Source organism: Dasypus novemcinctus, chromosome 28 (genome assembly GCF_030445035.2).
Source record: "Dasypus novemcinctus isolate mDasNov1 chromosome 28, mDasNov1.1.hap2, whole genome shotgun sequence".
Classification (NCBI taxonomy): domain Eukaryota; kingdom Metazoa; phylum Chordata; class Mammalia; order Cingulata; family Dasypodidae; genus Dasypus; species Dasypus novemcinctus.
In genome coordinates, this window is record NC_080700.1 from 27,947,430 (window position 1) to 27,969,892 (window position 22,463).

At 50.2% G+C, this 22,463-nt stretch overlaps 1 protein-coding gene across 11 annotated transcripts in view; it reads right to left on the reverse strand.

Annotated features, from left to right (window-relative positions):
• Positions 1–22,463, reverse strand: part of RPS6KA2 (ribosomal protein S6 kinase A2) — a 507,583-nt gene that overhangs the window by 60,966 nt on the left and 424,154 nt on the right. For all 11 annotated transcript variants that reach the window (XM_071212530.1, XM_058289676.2, XM_071212529.1 and 8 more), the window contains one exon: positions 12,448–12,512. In XM_071212530.1, coding sequence (XP_071068631.1) covers positions 12,448–12,512 — 65 coding nt within the window. The remainder of the gene's footprint in view (positions 1–12,447; positions 12,513–22,463) is intronic.

Consider the following 22,463-nt stretch of genomic DNA (forward strand, 5'->3'; position numbering starts at 1 on the left):
AAACTGAGGCACAGTGGCCTCACAAGGAGAGACGTGCTGTCTCCATGCTAGTGCTGTCTCCATGGCTACGCTTGCAACCTAAGGAATGTGATAATTAAGAGTTCCCAGCAAATGGGATGCTGCTGCTAAAGGCTGAAAGAAAAGATGAGCACATGCCTTTTGTAGTGAATAGAACACTTAGACTTTGTACCGTGAGATAAGATTTTTTATAACTCCTTAGACTATGGGTAATGCTGATAGTTAACTTCATGTTGCTGCTTGTTGTCACGCAGGCTACGTGTTCCTGCTTGTTGTCACGTAGACTGGGGTATATAGAGAGCCCCTTGTAAACAATAAAGTTGTCTGAGGAGTTACTACTCGCAGACCCCCTGATCCCAGCTCTCTCGCTCGTTCCTTCCCCCTTTTCTCTTTCTTTCATTCCCGATACCCTTCGGGTCCAAATCTCCAACACCGCACCTGCACCAACACATCCCCTCAAGAACAATGGCTTTTTGAATTTAAATTCAAGCTCATGGAACCCTTTTTAAGAATCCCAGGTTTGAGGGGAACTGACACAAGGGAAAAAAAAGACACGGTGACAAGAGGCCCGGTAACTTGGCATTCTGGGGACCGCCGGCAGTGGGGCTCAGGGACCGAGAGTGGCCGCTGAGCGGGCGTTCTCACTGGGCACTAAGGGACAGTTTTCTTAAACTGGCCAAATCCTCGGGAGCCTCGGAGCACGGGACTGAAACCCACTTCCCCAGCCCCTCGCTCGGCTCTTCTGCTCTAACGGGCGTGGGGAGCCGCGCAGGGGTGGGGCCTTGCTGGGCTCAGGCCAGCCTGGGAGACGGACTCCGTGACCCTCCCGCTGAGATGCTTCCACATCTCAGGCCACCGAGGAGCAGGTGCCAGCGGCCCTGTTTGGCGGCCGAGGAGCCTGCGGCTAAGCTGGGTTGGGCACCTCCGGGGAGGTCAAGAGCAGCGCGCAGGGCAGGTGGGGTTGGGGACCCGCGTCTCTGGTTTCTTGATGATGGAATTGGAAGGGACGAAGCCGCTCGACGCCCCAGTGCGTGCCCAGAGCTCACGCCGCGCCACGGAGACGTGCTGTCCCTGTGCTCGGAGCCCACGTGCGAGATCGGGACAGCCTGGAGGAAACCAGCGGCGGCTGGGCCCAGAGCCAGGGCCCTCTGCACCCGAGGCCCACCGAGGGCCCGCGCCCAGCTGCTGGGTGCCTGCTGAGCTGAGGGACTCTGGCATGCCCACGGCAGGGTCCAGGGCGCACACCTGGGAGCCGTCCCGGGAGAGAAGATGACTTAGGTCAGCCCTGGATTATTTGGTCATTTCCTGCCCTTGGCGAACAGCTTTTATTAGGAATCAAGTTACTATCTTTAAACCCTTTCCAGAAATAGAAAGATGCTGCTTTCTGGAGTAATGCTCTTGTAGAGGGGGGGATGAAACTCCTTGAGGAACACACTTATCAGAGGAAATCTACGAAGCAGAGGAAAGCTCCACTAGCACTTGGCCCAGTGGATAGGGCGTCCACCTACTGCATGGGAGGTCCACGGTTCAAACCCCAGGCCTCCTTGACCCGTGTGGACCTGGCCCATGCGCAGTGCTGATGCGCGCAAGGAGTGCCCTGCCACGCAGGGGTGTCCCCGCGTAGGGGAGCCCCACACGCAAGGAGTGCGCCCCATAAGGAGAGCCACCCAGCGCGAAAGAAAGTGCAGCCTGCCCAGGAGCAGCACCACACACACAGAGAGCTGATGCAGCAAGATGATGCAACAAAAAGAGACACAGATTCCCAGTGTCACTGACAAGAATACAAGCAGACACAGAAGAACACACAGTGAATGGACATGGAGAGCAGACAACGGGATGGGGGTGGGGAAGAGAAATAAATAAAAAATAAACTTTTAAAAAAAAGCTATGCTGGCTGTTACCGAGACAGGGGCTGCCCTGCTGGGCCTTACGGGTTCATTCCCGTCCCCACTGCACCAGACTCCCCTTTCGGGCTCTCCGAGCTGGGTTATTAAATCAATGTCTGTCTTGTTAAACCAAAAGTCAAATCCCCTTCAGCGTGCACACTTTTCACATGCTACTTTCCACAGGGGAGGGGGAGGGCTCCTGGACGAGTCAGGGCTCCTGCTCTTTTTTTTTTTTTTAAGATTTATTGTTTTATTTATTCCCCCCACTCCTCACCCTGCTGTTTTTGCTGTCTGTGTCAGCTTCTCGTCTCATTTTCTCTCCTCTAGGATTCACCGGGATTCGATCCTGGGGACCTCTGATGGGAGAGAGGTTTCCTGTCAATTGCACCACCTCAGTTCCTGGTCTCTGCTGCGCTTCACCTTGACTCTCCCCTTGTCTCTCTTCTGATGCCTCATCGCCTTGCTGCGTGACTCCCCTGCGTGGGCACTGGCTCTCCACGCAGGCACGCTTTCTCTTCTTCTCACCAGGAGGCCCCAGGGATCGAACCTGGGTCCTCCCATATGGTAGGCAGAAGCCCTATCCCTTGAGCCACATCTGCTCCCCTTTATTTGTTTTTTTTTTAGGGCTCCTGCTTTTATTATGAGGGAAGAATTATTAACACAAGGGCTTTCCTTCTTTTTTTAAAAAAAGGTTATCTCGTAATTCAAATGAGAAACACGTTGCACCTGCAGAGCGAAGCTTATGCAGTTTTGAGCTTCTCTCTTGTACCTCCTGCCTTCTATCTACGGCCACAGGGAGTCCGCCAGGACCTTGAGGGAGAGGAATTCTCTCTAGACGCTGGTCTTGACTTCACACTGTTGATAAATCGCCTTTTCAGCGGAAGGCGAAACTGCCTTCCGAGGGCCGGACGTTCGACGGGCAACGCCTGGAGGAGGATTTGCTGTTGCAGCTAGGGTGGTGCCGCTGCTTCCGGCACCTGGTGGGAAGAAGCGAGAGATGGTGCCAAGCACCCCACGAGGCACAGGGCGCCCCCCTAAAAAGACGATCTGCCCACACTGTCAATGATGCTGAAGGCGAGACCCCCGGGTCAACCCCCGCCCCTTCTTTCCTTTTCTTTCCTGTTTCTCTTTCTACCCTGTTTCCCACGCAATCCTCGACAGGGTACCTTTCAAGCCAGATTTATTAAGAAGCAGGGACAGAATGTTTCGGTGACTGGCGTGCTCCTTGGAATCACTTCCTCTCCCTACAAGATCATCGACTCGTGCATGTCTCCCAGGCCCCACGAGGCCCTTTTCCTGCCATCCCATCCTCTCCCACAGACCCACGAGGCAGGCGTGGTGGCTTCCCTGACATGTGAGGAAGAGGATGCTTTGAGAACGCGCGGAAGCTGCCCTGGAAAGCAGAGGCTTACTCTCAGACCAACGCCAGCCAGAGGCCACTCTCTTTTCCCCCAAACTCTCCCATCTTCCTTCACCAGAGGCCAGCTCAGGGGATTGACATCGGGGACACCTTGAGATAGGACACGGTGTTTCCACTCTGGGATTTTTACCCACAAGGGAAAAGCGTTCATCAAATCCGGCTGGATGACTCAGCAGTGGGGCTGCTATGAGCTTCTTCGCAGGTTGAGGGCCAGCTGTCCTTTCAAGTCAAAGGATCGGGTGACGGGCCAGGAAAGTGAGCGCAGGTGCCGTGGCCCCAGGTTTCATCCTGTCCAGCAGGCGTGACTCAGTTCATCCCTCACCTTCACTTTTGTGCCCTGGCAGCATCCTTCTTCTCGTCTGTGCCCGCTCAATACCTATCCCAGGGCTGGAAGTCACTCAACAAACGTCAGCTGAGCTGCTCACAGAACCCATATGCTAACGCAATGTACTTGATTCACCTAAAAGACTCCAAAGTTTCTGAGAGTCTGTGCAGGACCCCTCCTGTTTTTGTTTTTAATTTTTAAAAAAGATTTGTTTATTCCACCCCCCTCCCCATTGTTTTTGCACATGCTATCTGTTCTCTGTTCTTCTGTGTCTGTCTGTCTTTTCTTTAGGCAGCACCGGGAATTGACCCTGGGACCTTCCAGAGTGGGAGAGAGGCGCTCGATCTCTTGCCTCATCTCAGCTCCCTGGTCTGCTGCGTCTCTTATTGGCTCCCCTCTGTGTCTCTTTGTTGCGTCATCTTGCTGCGCCAGCTTTCTGCTCAGGCCAGCTCGCCTTTCACCGGGAGGCCCTAGGAATTGACCTCTGGACCTCCCATATGGTAGATGGGGGCCCGATCACTCCCCCCCCTCCTGTTTTCCCTTGTTCTTTCCAAAGCGCCCCATGTAGGGCCAGTGTTTCAGTTAAGCCAAGCCTAATAAGGACGGAAAGGAGATGTGAGCAGAGGGGTGCTTGCATCAGCCCCTGCGGCTGCCACTCCTGTGTACGCCGCTGCCCTCTGTACCACTGGTCCGTGGTGGTGACAACTTCTGTAAATGACGCTTTACCCAGGGGAGGCCAGCCTGACCCGTGCCCTCCCGGTCTCTGCAGACGGCAGGGCTCTGTGGCGGCCACTTGGGGCAACTCGGGGTTGCTCGCCCTCACCCTGCCGACGGTTTCTTTGGGACCTGCTGCCATCGGGAAGGCCTGCCGACGCTTCCCGTTATAGGAGAAACATTTTAGAAGGTGCTACCACGTGTTATTGGAAATGCTTCTCCTTCCCCTGAGCCCAAACCTAGGAATGGGATTGAGGTTTTTGGGAAAAAAGAAAATCTTGCCTTTTGGTTTATCCTGTCAATGAATGCACTTCAGTTAAATCAGAAGGGAAATCAGCAGCATTTCCCGTAGGAGTTTTAGCTCCACGACCTAGAATTTGACCTAGAGTCTCCCTCTCTGAGACCTGGAATGACTCCCGCCCGTGCTGACTGGAAGAAAGTGGGGTCTCACGGGCAAATCCTCCGGCTGTCATTCTGGATCGCCGCGTTTGTTCCAGGATCTCACGATGACACGAGTCTCGTAGGGACGTTGAAACAGATTTCACGCCCCATCAGGCACATGCTGGGAAACTCTGAGCAGGCGTGAGAAGATTTTATTTATACCCCAAAGACCTTCTGAGAAGGCAGGGAAGGCCAGCGAGGGTAAAGTACCGTTCACTGGATCCTAAAGCCTCTTGGAACGGAAGTGGAAGCAGGGTCTAGTTTGAGGTCACCACTCCCCACATCTGCTTTCCGCCGATAATCTTGGCTTTCGGCATTTCCAAATCGACATGCTCCACTATAGCAAAGGGCATATTTATAGGCGATGCCTGAAACGGTAACGTGAAAACACGTGGACAGGAAGTGATGATGGGGTGGGAACAAATAACAGGAAGAATTAAAGGTTTCCCAAAGTGTCCGAGGCACGCTGGATAGCTCAGTGACACACGGAGAGGAACTGTCCCTACCCAGGCCGTAAGCTCTCCCACCATAAAGAGCCAAACTTATGAAATGGCCAGGTTGAAGGGTGAGTATTCATTCTACAAAATAAGTGGCCGTCTGGTTCTTGAAAGACGGGCCTCTCCTAGTGTATCTAAGATAGGGATAAATTTACACAAAGCCACCTACTGGATAACAGAAGCCGGTGGATGGGCACGTGTGGGGCGGTGGCCTGCAGCCAACGGCACCGGGGATCGAACCATCCCAGCCCTCCCACAGCCGCAGCGCTTCCTGCGGCGCCCATCGCGCACCTGCAGTTGTGCACCTCCTCCTGCCTGCGCCGCGTACGCAACAGACGCACTTGGGGGCTCCAGCACACACACTGCAATAAACCGAGCGACCCGGGCAGCCCTTGTCACTGCCCTGTGCCTCAGTTTCCCCTTCGAAGTCCCTCCCGCCTCACGGGAAAACACTCGATGATGCGCTCGAGAGGGTTTTGGAACGTAAAAGAACAACGCAAGCAAAAGTCAGAACCAGGGGACCTGCCTGGCTCCACGGAAGGTTCTGGCTATGGCCCGGTTCCAGGAATTAAGGGTTTGGTACACCGAGTCCCTGGAGACCGTGCGTGCATGCAAGCTTCGCTCTCTGCCTCTCCGAGTCTCTGTTTCAGCCAAGGTTCTCACTGTGAGAGGAGCCAAGGCCGGCTTGGAAACCTTTCTCTAGCTGGCTTATGTGTTCTGGGGTGATTAACTTTTACTATGCTTATTTTGGGTTTGTGCTAATTCCGTGTTCTCAGCTTTGCTTTAGCCCCGGGGGGGAAATGAATGCAGCTTCTGCCTGTTGGGATGTTCCATAACCCTCCACTGAGGTTTTCAGTCTATAATTACCTCGTAATTTTTCATTTAGCTAGTCGAGCAGCGCAAGCATTCCAAAAGGATGTCTCCTGAGCAGACACGGGGATGCGAGGCTCTGAAGCAAGTTAAAAGGCAGAACTGGACAAATGGGGAGGCAAATACTTGTATCTTTTTTTTTTTTAGGAGGTACCGGGGCTTGAACCCAGGACCTCATAATTGGGAAGCCGGCGCTCAACCACTTGAGCTAAATCTGCTCCCCAATGAGAATTGTTTGTTTGTTTTAGGAGGCACTGGGGCTTGAACCCAGGACCTCATACATGGGAGGCCGGTGCTCAACCACTTGAGCTGCACCTGCCCCCCACACTTGTACTCTTGATGGGCTTACTCAGTCCTAGCAAGTCACCCAAAGATTCCAGAGGACAGTTGTTTGATGACAGATGTTTAACTTAAAAACAAACAACAACAAAATCTTCTGTTGGGCAGGTTAAGATCCTAGCAGGAAGTAGAACGAGAAATCGATACATTTCTATTTCCGAAGTTGGATCCCAAGGCCGGCACTTGGGTAAAATAACCTGGCAGAAATCTAAGGGTCCAGGAGAGGCCTTGTCCTCAGCTATCCCTGAGGGTCTGCATTGCAGAGGAAAAGGCTAACGGGGCCGGCAGCTTTTTAAAGTGAAACTCTAGGGCGGCTTCGGTTATTGAAGCTGCTGGAAAACACTGAGTTCATCCTTTAGCAGAATTACCACTCAGTGTCCAGCAGCAGCTCGCGTTTTAGCACCTGCCTACAGCACGGGGCGTGGGGCCTGGGGCCTGGGTTAGCACTCCAGGTGTAGCAGCTGCTGCGCTGGCTGAGAGGAGAAGAGCTGACAGGCTAGCAGGGATGCACGCAGGTGGTTTAATTATGCATTGAATTCCTGGGGGTGGGCTGTAATGGTTGCAAATAAAACTGTGGCCCCCATTGTGGTTCTTCCAGAGACTGTCCTTTCCATGCCCATACATCTTTTTCTTCTTTTTTTTTAGGAGGTACTGGGGATTGAACCCGGGACCTCATACATGAGAAGCAGGTGTTCAACCACTTGAGCGAAACCCACTCCGTGCGTGCCCACATGGCTTTCTCGGCAGTATCTTTCCTGTTCTCCCCACCCGCTTCTCCTCAATGTCTACACGCTCAGCTCGGGCATCGTTTCTTTCTCTGACCAGAGCCCTGTCCCGCATTCCACCTCTTTTGCTGGGCAGATGCCCTTTGAGTCTAACTGGGACGTGTATCTGTCTCCCCAGTCTGACAGCCACTCGAGGCTTGGAGGGGAGGCTTCCCGTCGTTAGATAATTACAGCCCCGACCCCTTGCTCATGCTTGTCCTGCACAGGCACACAATTATTACTTATTAAATGAGGTAACATAGAAGTGGAGCTTCAGGGCTCTTCTGGGTCTCCCGAGCTCCTTTAATTCCGAGCGCTGGATGGGAGAAGACAGAGCCCTTCCTCTAACTCTGCTTCCTTACCCACTGGCAAACAGAGGACTGATGAGTAAGAGAATGGCTCAGGTCCTAGGGGGTTGGATGGGTGCCTCTTGAAAACGAAGCAAAACCAAGATGAAATGAAATCCTGGCAGCAGCAAGAGAAACTGAGCAACCTCGAGTCCAGTCTCATCACTTTTTTTTTTTAGGAGGTACCGGGAATTGAACCCAGGACTTCGTATGTGGGAAGCAGGTGCCCAACCACTGAGCTACATCTGCTCCCCAATGAGAGCTGGCTTTCTCATTTTTTTTTCTGCCCCCCGCCCCCCAATAGCAGTTTGATATTATTGATGAATTCCAAAAAAGAAATACTGGATTATGTTTGTAAACTGATCTTTTCCTCTGGGCATATTAGATTATATTGGATTCAGAGGTTTACTTGATTAAGTAATTATGTAAACCTCTTTTGACAGTTGGGCATGACAGATAAAAGGCAAGGCAAAGGACAGAGTTGAGGGTTTCTGATGTTGGAGTTTTGATGTTGGAGTTTGATGCTGAAAACTTAAGCTGGAGCCCCGGAAAGTAAGCTCACAGAGGAAACAGAAGGCAGCCCCAGGAAGGAAGGAACCCTGAGCCCAAAGAGAAGCAAAACCCTGAAGGGAGGAACCCAGGAAGCCTGAACCCTCGCCGACATCAGCAGCCATCTTGCTCCAAATAGACTTTGGTGAGGGAAGGAACTTATGCTTTATGACCTGGTATCCGTAAGCTCCTGCCCCAAATAAATACCCTTTATAAAAACCAACCAATGTCTGGTATTTTGCATCAGCACCCCTTTGGCTGACTAATACGGCCCCCAGGTTTTTTTTTTTTTCCACTTGTTTTTTAGTAGGTACTGGGGATCGAACCTGGGACCGTGTACTTGGGAAGCAGGCACTCAACCACTTGAGCTACATCCACTCCCCCTCATTACTTTTTAAATAATGCAATAATGCAACCTACTTGGCCACAGGAATCCAATGACCATGTTTGCACCGACGGGGACTTTGCATCCCACCAACCCGAGGCCAGGACCAGACATCTACACTGGAGCCTCCTGACGTGGCGGGCAGTGGCAGCCTGGCTGTTGCCACGCGGGCCTGGGTGAGAGACCAGCTTCTGCTCAGAGCTCACCCGGGCGTGCGCGGACGTGCGTTAGCCCAATCGCCCGCGGCTGGAGAAAACCATCATGCTGTCAAGATCCCAGCATTCTACAGAGCCTGTCCGAGCTCCACTTGCAACTCCTTCCTGGACACCCCACTTCTTCAGGGTGGCCCCACTTCTTGGCCGAGACCAGGGCACAGAAGAGGCTGTCTGCAGCGCTGGCGAGCAGCCGCTCCTTCACCAAGGCCTTCTGGAGGGCGCCGTGGCGCAGTGCCCGGGCACCTTCCCTTCCCTGCTGCCTGCAGCCCTGCGGGACTCCCCATTCCACGCTCCTTCCCTTCCCGCCTGCAGCTCCCCACCCAGTCCTGCTCAGTTCCCCTTCCTCCCTCCCCCACCCAAGCAAGGGGCATTCCTGTTTTCCCCAAGGCAGGGTCTTCCGTGAGAAGGTCCAGGGTGCGAGAGAGGGAGGGCAAATCTCTCTCCATCGCTCCTACTCTCAGTCCCAAGAGCCTCACATGACCCTGTCCCTGAAGAGTCACCCTGTCCTTCACCCTACGATTCGCTCATTCATTCAATCATTCAACAGATACTTTATCAAGGGCCTTCTTTGCCCTGTGGAACTCACATTCCAGGAGCGGGAGACAGAAAAGAATACTAATAAGCATCATAAATAAGTGATATTACAGAGGAGATGGTAAGGGATATGGCAGATAGGTGGAGCGAGGTGGCAGGGTGAGGCGCGCTGGGCAAGGAGCTGTAACTCTGAGAAGATGTCATTTAAGAAAAGAGCCCGAGGAGATGAGGGGAGCCACTGAGCTACATGGGAAGAGCGTTTCAGAGACAGGGGCTCGAGTCAAAGCTGGAGGCTGGAGCAAGCTTGGCCGGCAGAGGGGCAGCAGGCGGCCAGCTGACTGGGGTGGAGGGCGTGGGCAGTGAGGGCTGTGGCTACCGCCATGCCCTCTTTTTCTCCACCGCCTCCCCTGCCTCATTCTTCTTCACAGCATGGCATCTTCTTCATGCCTTAGCGGACATCCGTTTGCTTATCGTCTATCTCTCCCAGCCTGATTGTAAGCTCTATGGGAATGGGGACCCAGGGTGTTAGGCTCACAGGTCCATCCCCAGCCCCTAGGGAGAGCCTGAAATGGAGGAAATACTCAATGGGTGAAGGGAAAGCAAATGAATGGCGCTTAACTGCCCAGGAGGCTGGAGGAGAAGTGCAACATGGCAGTGTCCAACACAGAGAGTGGCCGATGCACGTCCTCCCAGGAGGAGATGCCAGCCCTTTAGGGAGGAGATTCTGCAGTTCCTGCGTGTTGCAATAGGTCTATAGGATAATATACGGGCACATGGCAAGTGCAGTAGGGTCGCCTGAGACCTCAGAACCCTGTGCAGTATTGTTTCCATAGAATGTATGTCTGCCTTATAGACAATCCACCAAAAATGACCATTGTGTGCCCATCTGTGAGTTGAGGAATACCTGAGCTCCTTATGAGCATAAGCTTTCAGGAAAGTTAAAAAGAGATTTCAGAAGGAGGCTGTGGGTCTCATTTCTTTGAAGTTCTCTATTATTATTTTTTAGGAGGTACCAGGGATTGAACCTACGACCTCGTACATGGGAAACAGGTGCTCAACCATTGAGCTACATCTGCTCTGTAACACAGTTGCATTTGTTTGTGCTTACATGTGACATTTGTTTGTGTTTAGGAGTTAGGGGACTGAACTGGGACCTCACACGTGGGAAGCAGGCACCACACCTGCTTCCCAGGAGTCCTCTGTTATTTTTCTCCTCCTCCCCCATTTTTCAATGCAATCAGATTTTCATTTGGTCTTTGAACATGGTGTTTCACCCGGCTGGGAGGTCACAGATATTCTGAAGTTTTGCATGCCACTCTCTAATCTCACCTTTGAAAAATGGTCTAGTTGTATCTTAGAAAAGGTCTATAATCACAACTGTAAAATAAGGCTTTTAAAAATTCCTCATAGCCTACCAATTGGAATGTTTTCCTGAGGCTCAGGTTGAAAGAAGAGGCATGTGCCACAACGAATAAGGTCAGTGAGTTTTGTGACAGCTAGTTTTATCAGGACTGATGTTGAAAACCATTTTTTGAGGTAAGATGGAAGGATTGGGGATGGACCTGCCTCTTTGCCTCAAGCACAGTTTCTATACCTTACTGAAATTTGTGGATGTACCAAATTCTATAAGGACATAAAAAAGGTGGAAGGGAATGGCAGAAATAGATATATTCTGTATTATTAAAGGGTATTTTATTTTCTGTGTTCAGTTAATACCTTCTGAGTTTAATCTGTGAGCTCAGGAAAAGAAAATTCCAAGTGTAATTGCTCTTGTGTTAAGCCAAAGAAAAGAATGAGAAGACCTTCATATCAGGGCAGTGTGCATGCCTTTGGGGACAAAAACTAACCCCAGGTATTTATAGGGAAGGCTTCCTATAACCCACCTGGTCAGGTGACATGCCAAAAAGCTGATGGTATTAATACTTGCAAACATAGCTGGCAGAAATAGGTGGTGGGTGAGGGTGAGATATGGAAGCTTTCTGAGACAATGTCCAGTGAAAGCCACACAGAGTAAGGCTTGAGTCATCTGCCCCCAGGGAGAACAGGAAACTGAGGCAGCACGCCAATTAATTAAGTTAAAACATTTTAAGGAGGGAAGCAGATTTGGTCCAACGGATAGGGTGTCCGTCTACCACATGGGAAGTCCAAGGTTCAAACCCCGGGCCTCCTGACCTGTGTGGAGCTGGCCCATGTGCAGTGCTGATGCGCGCAAGGAGTGCTGTGCCACGCAGGGGTGTCCCCCGCATAGGGGAGCCCCACGTGCAAGGAATGTGCCCCGTAAGGAGAGCCGCCCAGTATGAAAGAAAGTGCAGCCTGCCCAGGAAAGGTGCCGCCCACACGGAGAGCTGACGCAGCAAGATGACACAACAAAGAGAGACACAGATTCCCCATGCTGCTGATAAGAATACAAGCAGACACAGAAGAACACACAGTGAATGGACACAGAGAGCAGACACCACTCCTGGGGGTGGGGGGGAAGGGAGAGAAATAAATAAATAAATCTTTAAAAAAAATTTTTTTTGGAGGTACTGGGGATTGGACCTAGGACCTCGTACGTGGGAAGCAGGTGCTCAACTAACTGAGCTACATCCGCTCGCAACTCCAATTTATTTTTGCCTAACACCACGACATCACCTTTTTGAAAAACGAGTCTTCCGCGAGAGTGGTTAACAACATGGGCCTGAGCCTGATGAGAAACCGAAAAACAAGATAAAATCCGGGACTTGTCCATCCGCCTCGACAGTACAGTGATCTTGGGTGGCCTGTCTTGGCTGCCCCCGGGACCGGCATTTGCCGGCGGCCGCCTGCTAGGGTGCAAGTTGATGTGTCCTCTAGGCCAGTCAGCTCAGGGCTTGTCCTCAGCGGGTCGGGTGGTGATGGCAAGGGGGCAGTTTAAGGGGTGTCTCGTAGGCAAAAGAGAGTTACAGGGATTTCAAGTCCCGAAGAGCAGGCAGGGAGGGGTTGCTTACTCCTTGGTGCGTCTGAAATCTCCTCCATGTCCTGGTGCCCTGGTTGACATTCACATCTAACCTGTTCTCAGTCTGGACAGAGACAACAGCCCTGGCAAGGCAGCTCTGGGCGCTCCCCTCCCTCCCATGTACCCATTGTTTGTTTGCCATCGGGGACCGGGGCATGCCACTTACATTCCAATCTATGGTAACAAAGAAAGGGTGCCTCTTGATTTCCTCCACTCCATCGAGGCCAGCACCTGTCGAGACAACAAAGCAGAGGTTAAGCACCAGAACAAATCCAAGGTGATGTCTTACCCCTGACGGCGGCTACCGTAACAGCTAGAGGGGGCTGGGAGGTCATGCCAAAGCAGGCCTTGATGGTTTCTTCCTGGAAGGGGCTCCTTGGCTCATGGGAGCCCACCGTCCAGGGCAGCCTGCACCCCAGGCCTGCTCCAGGCTTGGGATGGTTCCTTCTTTCTCGGGAGAAGCAGGGAGATCTATCATAGGCCTTTCCAGCCTACAATTAAGACACCCACCAATGCTGGTGGCAGGAAGGGTCCTTCTGGAAGGATGGGACATGCATCTTTTACTATTTTTTTAGGAGGTCCTGGGGATTGATCCCAGGACCTCATCCATGGGAAGCAGGTGCCCAACCACTGAGCTACATCAGCTCCCCAATGAGAGCTGGTTTTCTTGCTCATTGGTTTGTTTTTAGAAAGTATCAGGGATCGAACCCAGGACCTGATACATGGGAAGCAGGTGCTCAACCAGTGGGCCATATCCGCTCCCTGAAAAATGCATCTTTAAAGAGGGCAGGAGGAAAAGACTCTCGGTGCAGAGCACCTTAGTGTCAGCCCGCTCTGGGGTTTGAAGAGGAAAAGGGGATGTCAGGAAAGTAAGAGGCAGTTTGAGAGAGGAAGACTGAAACCTGGAGAAAGATTGTCACCTGGCCTTGTTCCCATGCCAGTGGAAAGCAGAGACTGCTCCAAGGCATTGCAAGGGGTATGTCTTATGTTTGTTTTTGCACCTGGAAAATGCTTAAAAATATTTTTGCCTTGTTTGTTACTTCTGTCTTCCTTATTGTTTTAGTTTGCTGAAGGCTGCCAATGCAAAAATACCTGCCTGTGCTGGCTTTTACAACGGGAATTTATTAGGGTAAGCTCTTACAGTTCTGAGGCCGTGAAAATGTCCAAATCAAGGTTATCATCAGTGATGCTGCTTCACCAAAAGTCGGCCGCTGGCAGATGCTGGGCCCCTGCCACGTGGCAAAGCAAAACGGTGGCAGCCCTCTGCCTTCTCCTGCAGGTTCACTTTCTCCCCAAGCTCAGCTGTGGGCAACTAGGCACCTAGATTGTCTCAGCTTCCGGCTGCTCTGCTGATTCCAGACTCCCACCGCTCTCTCCACTTCTTGGGGTGTCTTTTTTAAAATTTATTTATTTATTTATTTATTCCTTCCTTCCTTTATTTATTTATTTAGTCCCCCCCCCAGTTGTCTGTTCTCTGTGTCTATTTGCTGCGTCTTCTTTGTCCGCTTCTGTTGTTGTCAGCGGCATGGGAATCTGTATTTTTTTTGTTGTGTCATCTTGCTGTGTTAGCTCTCCGTGTGTGTGGCACCACTCCTGGGCAGGCTGCACTTTCTTTCGCACTGGGCGGCTTTCCTTACAGGGCGCACTCCTTGCACGTGGGGCTCCCCTACGCGGGGGACACCCCTGTGTGGCACGGCACTCCTTGAGCGCATCAGCACTGCGCATGGGCCAGATCCACACGGGTCAAGGAGGCCCGGGGTTTGAACCACGGACCTCCCATGTGGTAGGCGGATGCGCTAACCACTGGGCCAAGTCCGCTTCCCTCTCGGGGTTTCTCTTCCCGCAGCTGTGGGTGATCCTGGAGTCCACTCTCATAAAAATGGCAGCGGCTCTCTTTCTCTCTGTTCCATTTATGTAACACTCCAGTGAAGGATTAGGACCCGCCTAATCAAAGGCCGTAACTGAAGCGATCTAATCCAATGGTCCCACGACTGAATCCAACCCAAAGTTCCCACATACAAGAGGGTCACATGCACAGACATGGGTTAGCTTAAGAAAAGAAAAGAAACTCAAACCAGGACACTCATCCTCATAACTGCCTAAGAGCTCTGTGTTGCCCCAGGATTTTCTCCCTTGAAGTCAGGGAATGGGCAGACCGAGGTCCAGCCAGCAGGGACGGCCGCCCTCCACCAGAATCAGGTAGGAACCGGAGTGCGACAGTGGGCAGTGGGCAGCCGTGGGACCGACTCCAACCAGCTTCCGTGAGCTGAGCTCAAATCACCGCCTTTGTGTGGGGGCAGCTTCTCCCAGAGCATGGGCTCCGGCCTCCTGCCCATGGAGTTCCACCACGACCCCAGCTCATCGTGGTAGGCCCCTGGGGGTCCTGCTCCGCTCAGGGTCAAAACCTCTTCTCACGCTTCTGTTCTCCCTTGGCTGACAACGTTTTCTGCGCCTAGGGTTTCCCTCCTGAGGAAATCTGAACAGGCGCAGGCCAGCAGCTGGGGCGGGCTGCCTAGGCGGAAGAAATTAGAGAGCAGGGGAGACACGTGGAGAGGGCGAGGATGTCACTCCGGCCGAGAAAGCCGTTGGCCGCACGCTGCCGCGCTAGGTGCTGGACACAGCTGCAACCGGGGCACCTCAACTTCAGGGCCTCCTTCTCAGGGGAGCCCGAGAGGCTGTGGGGCTGCTGGGTCCCACAGGAGGCAGGGAGGGCCTCGGGGGGGGCCAAGTCGACATGTTTCATATCCTCACCCTTCCCACCCATTTTGTGCTCGTAGCAGTGATGTGAATAAGCCCGCAGGGGTGTGTATAAGCCAGCAGGGATGTAGGCGGGGTACCTGTCCTGGGTAAAAGGAAGTATGGGAAGCGGGTGTCAATCAAGTGGTTGAGCACCTGCTTCCCAGGTACGAGGTCCTGGGTTTGATCCCTGGTACCTCCTAAAGATAAGCAAATAAGGAAAACGAATGAAAGAACCAACTCAGGTGAAGAGGTGTAGCTCAGGGGTTGAGGGCTGGCTTCCCACATACAAGGTCTTGGGTTCAATCTCTGGCATCCAGTACCTCAAAATAAAAAGAGATGTGAAGGCTGTCTTTATGTCAACAATGATTAACTCTCAGTGGACAAGGGTCCAGGCCTTTGTCTTCCCCAGTGAGAGGGATGCCTGACCCTGCCAAAATGCTCAGAGAGAACGGGATTTGAACACATTTGCTAGAGGCTATTCTCAGATCACAATTAGACTCATGTTATTCAAATAATTTATACACTTTAATATAAAGACACACATTTAAAAGTATAAGAGGAAGGTCTGTGTCCTGGTTTGAGTTTTTTGTGGACCCTAGAAAATCTTGTTCTTAAAATGAACCCAGGGAAGCAGATGGGCTCAACTGATAGAGCGTCCGCCTACCACATGAGATGTCCAGGGTTCAAACCCAGGGCCGTGTAGTGAGCTGGCCCATGCATAGTGCTGATGCGCACAAGGAGTGCCGTGCCATACAGGGGTGTCCCCCGCATAAGGGAGCCTCAAGTGCAAGGAGTGCGTCCCATAAGGAGAGCCACCCCATGCAAAGAAAGCACAGCCCACCCAGGAGTGGCACCGCACACACGGAGAGCTGATGCAGCAAGATGATGCAACAAAAAAGGCACAGATTCCTGGTGCCACTGAGAATGCAAGCAGACACAGAAGAACACACAGCAAATGGACACAGAGAGCAGACAACAGGGGGGTGGGGGTGGGGAAGGGGAGAGAAATAAAAAAACAAATAAAATAAAGTGAACGCACTCTGTGCCTGTAAACCCATTGTAGCTGGACCTTTTGATTAGGTTCAGTGAAGGGATCTTTTGATTAGGTTGCTTGAGCGAAGAACCTTTGATTGGATTATGGGACCCAGGGTGGGTCTTAATCCTTCACTGGAGTCCTATATAAACAGAAGACAGAGAAAGAGCTGCCAGTTTTATCCTGCCATGTGAGACAGGACTCTAGGATCACCTACAGCTGCAGAAAGAGAAACCCTGAGAGGCTGAGAGAGAGGCAGGAGGCCAGAATTGACAGAGCAGTGGAAGCTGAAGCAATGAGGTCCCTGAGAGGGTAGACCCACGGGGCAGCATGGAACTGGAGGAGAGGGGAGAGGCGAGTGGGGCCGCCACATGCCCTGCCGTGTCCTCCATCACCCGCAGTGGCAGTTGGGTGAGACAGCGTCTCAGAAGATGCCTTAATTTGGACGTTCTCACAGCCTTGGACCTTTAAGATTTTACTCTCATAAATTCCCATTATCAAAGCCAACCCATTTCTGGTATATTGCATTGGCAGCCTTTAGCCAAGTAAAACAATCATCAAAGTCAGAGATTTCACCTTTCTGTGGGGGGATAGTGGAGGCCACTTGCATGTCCAGAACCTACTACGTGTCAAGGACAAGGAGAGGGACTTGACGTGCTCTCTTGCTTCATTCCAGGAGTATGAAGTGGGGATGAGGATTATTCTTATTTTACAGGTGGGGCAAAAACTGAGGCTAAAGTAACTTCTTCACAATCATCTCAAAAAGTCTATGAGTTGTAGAGCTGGGATTTGAAGCCAGGTCAAGCAAAGTTAGCTGAAAGGTCACCTCTTTGAGGGTTATGTACTCAGATGCTGTCCTGCCTCGTGGACTTACACGATGTTCTCCTGCAAATCCCTAGAGCCCAGAGATCTTACGTGTGGTCTCTGTATTTCCATCACTGAGCACACAGTGCTTGGTCCAAGAGTTGTGATAAAAACAAGGAAAGGAATGCTCGAACTCCCCAAACAGTCCTCTCTTGGTTGCTTCCTCTTTGCAGACATGTCTTTTGATAATGACCAGAACCCCAGATTGAAAAACCCTTCTGGTCATGGCGATGGAAGGAAAAGGAAAATAACAAACACACACCTCCTACTTGTACCTCTTCCTAGTTGTTTTATTTTGTGAAGGCTTGACTTCAGGAAATTCCAGGGCTGTCAAGATAAATGCTTGTTTAACCTCATAGCTCCGGCCATTCTTGCAGGACCGTTAAGAGTTATGGTGGATATAAAATTTAATGGACTGGTTAAATTTATTACTGGTCACCCGAAAGATGGGTGGTTAGAGGAGACACTTGAGAGGCTTTGGTTAGAACGCATCTGTACAGAGCCTTGTTCGCGCATTTCCTGGGAGAATCTATTTTACTCGCAGGACCCATCATATTTCACGCTCACTCATCATGTGCAGTTAGAGTTCTCAGGAATAAAACACAGAGCGAGACACAAGAGAAATACAGTGGTTGGTGTAACTACACATTCTTTGTTAGTATATGTTGGGTTTTCTTGGATCGTATAATCAACACATTTTTATCTGCGTCTTGGTTCTTCCGCTGCAGTAAGACTTGGCATCGTATTTGTGTTTTGAGACCTCAGCAAACAGTCAGAGGTGAATTAACACTTTATCAGTCAAAAATTTTAGGAGCTCCGAAGGGGGTGGGGCATGGAATTGTGGAAACAGGATAAAAATTTCTGCACACAGTTCTTTTGAGAAGGCAGCAAACTTCCTAGGGTAAATGTGCTGATTATTTTGGATTCTAGTCTTATTTATCCTCCCCTGCAACATGTGGAAACAGGCTGTTTTGTGCTTGGCTCCCCCTTTTTATCTACACTGAACACATGTGACCAATAGCAGTGAAGAGAATTCCAGGCTGAGAGAATCAGGATGTTTTTGTGCTGTTGGCTAAATCATAACCTATTTGCTATGGGATTGTGACCAAATTCACCGAAAGTTGCATTCTGTTTCAAGATGATGGTTGCAATTCCTCTAGATCATAAGAACAGGTACTTATGGATAGAGATGTTTAGAACTATAAAATGGTACTTCTCTCTTACTGAGCTTGGAGATTTTTCATTAAGTTCCCCAATGCCTAATAAATACAGATTTAAAAAGTTCAGCAGATGGGAAGCAGATGTGGCTTAACTGATAGAGCGTCCGTCTACCATATGGAGGGTCCAGGGTTCGAGACCCAGGGCCTCCTGACCCACGTGGTGAGCTGGCCCAGGCACAGTGCTATGGTGCACAAGGAGTGCCGTGACACACAGGGGCACCCCCGTGTAGGGGAGCCCCACGTGGAAGGAGTGCACCCCGCAAGGAGAGCTGTCCCGCATGAAAAAAGTACAGCCTGCCAGGAATGGCGCTGATGCGACAAAAAGAGACGCAGTTTCCCAAGGCCGCCAGATAATGTAAGTATGCAGAAGAACACACAGTGGATGGACAAAGAGAGAAATAAATAAATAAAATCTTAAAAAAAAAAAAATTCAGCCGAGCATCACATTCTCAGTAGTACTATAGTTTGATTACTCTTGTTCTAACCACTTGTGGTGTATTTCCAAATTGGAATCCCACGGAATGCATTTATCTGACTCCGTATCTCCGGTTTCTACAATTTGGTTAATGATGTAACTTGGTACCTAGTAGGAACTTTTTTATACATCAATGCATAGTTTTACAATGCAGTGCTGTGTCTATGAAGTGGCTTTTTTATTGTACCAAGTATAATAAAGCTCTTCTACTTCACATTTTTAACGAGGTGAATCTCAGTCACTCCCTTGTGGGTTTTTTATTTTTTTATTTTTTAAAATCTATTTTTATAATTGTCTTTTTAAAAAAGATAAATAGATCACACAAAACGTTATGTTAAAAAAAACATAAGGAATGTTAAAAAAACGTAAGGAAGCAGACGTGGCTCAACAGATAGAGCATCTGCCTACCATATAGGAGGTCCAAGGGTTCGATACCCAGGGCCTCCTGGCCCGTGTGGTGAGCTGGCCCACGTGCAGTGCTGCTGCACGCAAGGAGTGCTGGCCCACGCAGGGATGCCCCCGCGTAGGGGTGGCCCCTGCGCAAGGAGTGGGCCCTGTGCAAGGAGAGTCGCCCTGCGTGAAACCGCAGCCTGCCCAGGAGTGCAAGGGTGGCATCACACACACAGAGCTGATGCAGCAAGATGACGCAACGAAAAGAGACACAGATCGCCAGTGCCGCCTGATGAGAATACAAGTGGACACAGAAGAACACACAGCGAACGGACACAGAGAGCAGACAACTGGGGGGGGGGGGGCAGGAATAAATAAACAAATCTTAAAAAAAAAAAACATAAGAGGTTCTCTTACACCGCATCCCCCAGCCCCCTCCCTTGTGTGTTTAATCATTATTGGGCTTACAAATTTCCAGGAAATTATTCCCGAAAGGTTTGGGTATCTGCCAAAAATATTTTTATTGTTTCTTTTCAGCCACAGAGAGCTTTGGGAAGTGTTTAATCCCTAGATCCTTTGAAACACCTTTAAAATATTTACATTTTCTTTTGGTTCCATAGCATCAAAAAATCTGACTCTAATTCTCCTGAGAATATTCAGAGGTAAAGCTCTACAATAAACTCTGCCTTTTGCTTATTTCCTTAAACACCGCAAATTCCACCTGAGCATTTTTTTTTTAGGAGGCACTGGGGATTGAACCTGGGACCTCATACGTGCCAAGCAGGCTCAGTCACTGTGCGACACCCACTTCAGCAGCATATATTTTTTCCTAACAAATCAATTTTATTGTTACATATTAGTAAAGCATAAATTCGTCCAAAGTGTACAATCAATGGTATTCAGTGCAATCACATATTTGTGCATTTGTCACTTCAATCATTCTTGGAGTACTTTCATTATTTTATTAATAATTATTATAAAAATAAAACTCATCACCTCTCAGTCTCTCTATGCTTCCCCTGCCATATGTAGTTGCTATTTTTTCCCTTCTCTCTAGTATATTTGTATTTTGTAGAGTCTTATATTTACAATATCACCCATATTCATGTTTTACATGAGGTTTTACTCTCTTATATAATCTGTTACAGTTTTTAGTTTTCCTTCTAGAAATATGTGACCTTAAACTTTCCCTTTCAACAACTGTCATACCCATATAATATCTCTGCTATTTACAAACACCATGATACGCTTTCACCATTTCTATGCATTTCCAAAGATTTACAAACAACCTTTTCACCAGTTCCAGCAGCACATTTTTAATGCCCAACGTTCAACTGTCAAGGGTGACTCTGTGATCAATTTAAATATGAGATCTATTTTTTAATTCTTAATTACTTATAGCTCCTCCAGGCATTCTTCTCATAGTTTTGAAGCATTTTCTGCCAATCTGAAACTTAGCCAGTCTCATGCCTAAAGTCTCGCTTGGTGGTTGTCTGTGTCTCGCGGTGCCCTGCGGGCCTGAGTCGTGGGCTGGACAGCGTGCTCGGGCTTTGGGTGCCAGGCCAGCCAGAGAGGCCAATGCAGCAGGCTCAGGCTGGCTCTAGCAGTATCCCAAGGGCTGGTTTGTAGCTGACCAACCCCCAAGTATTAGACCAGGGGTTGCTGACTTGACATTGACCAGGCTGTCTGGGGCTGACTTACTATAGAAGGTTGTAGCAGTGTGAACGGAAACCAGCTAAAGCAATTGCAGAATAGTACACGCCACACTTGAAGTCAGCCCCTTAAGAGACAGCTTTTAAAGATTAAGTCTGGGCAAGTGGACGTGGCTCAACTGATAGAGCGTTCGCCTACCATATGGAAGGTCCAGGGTTCGATCCCCAGGGCCTCCCATGTGGTGACCTGGCCCATGCACAGTGCTGCTGTGCGCAAGGGGTGCCGTGCCACACAGGGGCACCCCCGTGTAGGGGTGCCCCATGTGCAAGGCATGCGCCCCGCAAGGAGAGCTGCCCCACGTGAAAAAAGCACGGGCTGCCCAGGAGTGGCACCGCACACATGGAGAGCTGATGCAGCAGGATGACACAACAAAAAGAGACACAGATTCCCAGTGCTGCTGGATAATGCAAGTGGACACAGAAGAACACACAGCGAATGGACACAGAGAGCAGCAATGGGGGGGAAGGAGAGAGAAATAAAATAAATCTTAAAAAAAAAGATTAACTCTGGAAAGGAAAACAAGAAAACCCTCTGCTAGGGGCATGAGCTGCCACTGATTGAGTTGAGGGTGGTTTATGTAGCTGTGCTACTCTTTTGTTCCTCAGCACATTAATTCCTTTCCAACCTTTGCCTCATGGGCCTCCTAGGAATCTTGCCAGCGTCCAGAAGTATCTGCTTCAAGGTTTCCAAGAGAAGCTACAGATGCACATTAGTGATGAGCTAGTAAGCTGTCGGATTTGAATAAATAAATGAAAAAAGAGTAGAAATTGGGTTCATTAAATTTGATACTCATTGTAGTTCTTACTGTCCTGTGGGAAAGTCTGGAGAGAGGAGGTTAAATAAGCATTTCTCTCGAAAGCCCTGGCATTTCCTCAAGTCAACACAGCCAGATGCTTTTAACATTCTTTTTAGAAATCAATCAGCCTAAGCTTTTATCGGAGGGGGTATGTGCTCAAGTCATGTCAAAAAACAAACAAAAACCTGCCTGGCTTAGCTCTACGAAATCTCCCTATCAGAACTCGCTGTCCACTGCCAGATGCTGAGTGATCTCCCACTTCGTCTACAGTGCAGCCGAGCCCAAAGGATGCTACGTATTCTGAAATGCCTGAGGTTTTGCAGAGTACGCGTTCCCAGAATGTACCGGTGCTGCCACCTCTGCAGTGTGCAGGGAGCTGGGACACCCTTCGCTGTCTTAGTTTTCTGGCTGCCAAAACAAATACTGTATAGTGGGCTGGCTTAAACAAGGGGAATTTATCAGGCTCATGGTTTTGCAACTGTGAGGCGAAACTGAGGCATCCGGAAGGCAGTGCTTCCTCATGGTGGCGCTCTGGGGCTGGCTGCCGGCGATCCTCGGTCCTTGGCTTTTCCAGCACCTGCATTGCACATGGCGGAACCTTCTCCTCTCTCTTCTGGGTTCTCTTCACTACCAGCTCCTCCCTGTGGCTTTCTCTCTCTATGCCTGAATTTCATTCTGCTTATAAAGGACCTCAATGACCTAGATTAAAGCCCCAACTGATTCTGCTGGGCCACATCTTAACTGAAGCATCGTCTTGAAGAGCTCTTATTGACGATGGGTTCACACCCATTGGAGTGCAGACTGAGACCAAACACATGTCCAAACTGGGGCTCACGAGTCAATCCACTGCGCTCACCTTCTCCCCTTCCACTTACTCTGTTCTCTGACTTTCCTGTATGTGAAGATCATTCAGAGTCACAGAGTGTTAGACTCGGGAGGGATCTTTCATTGC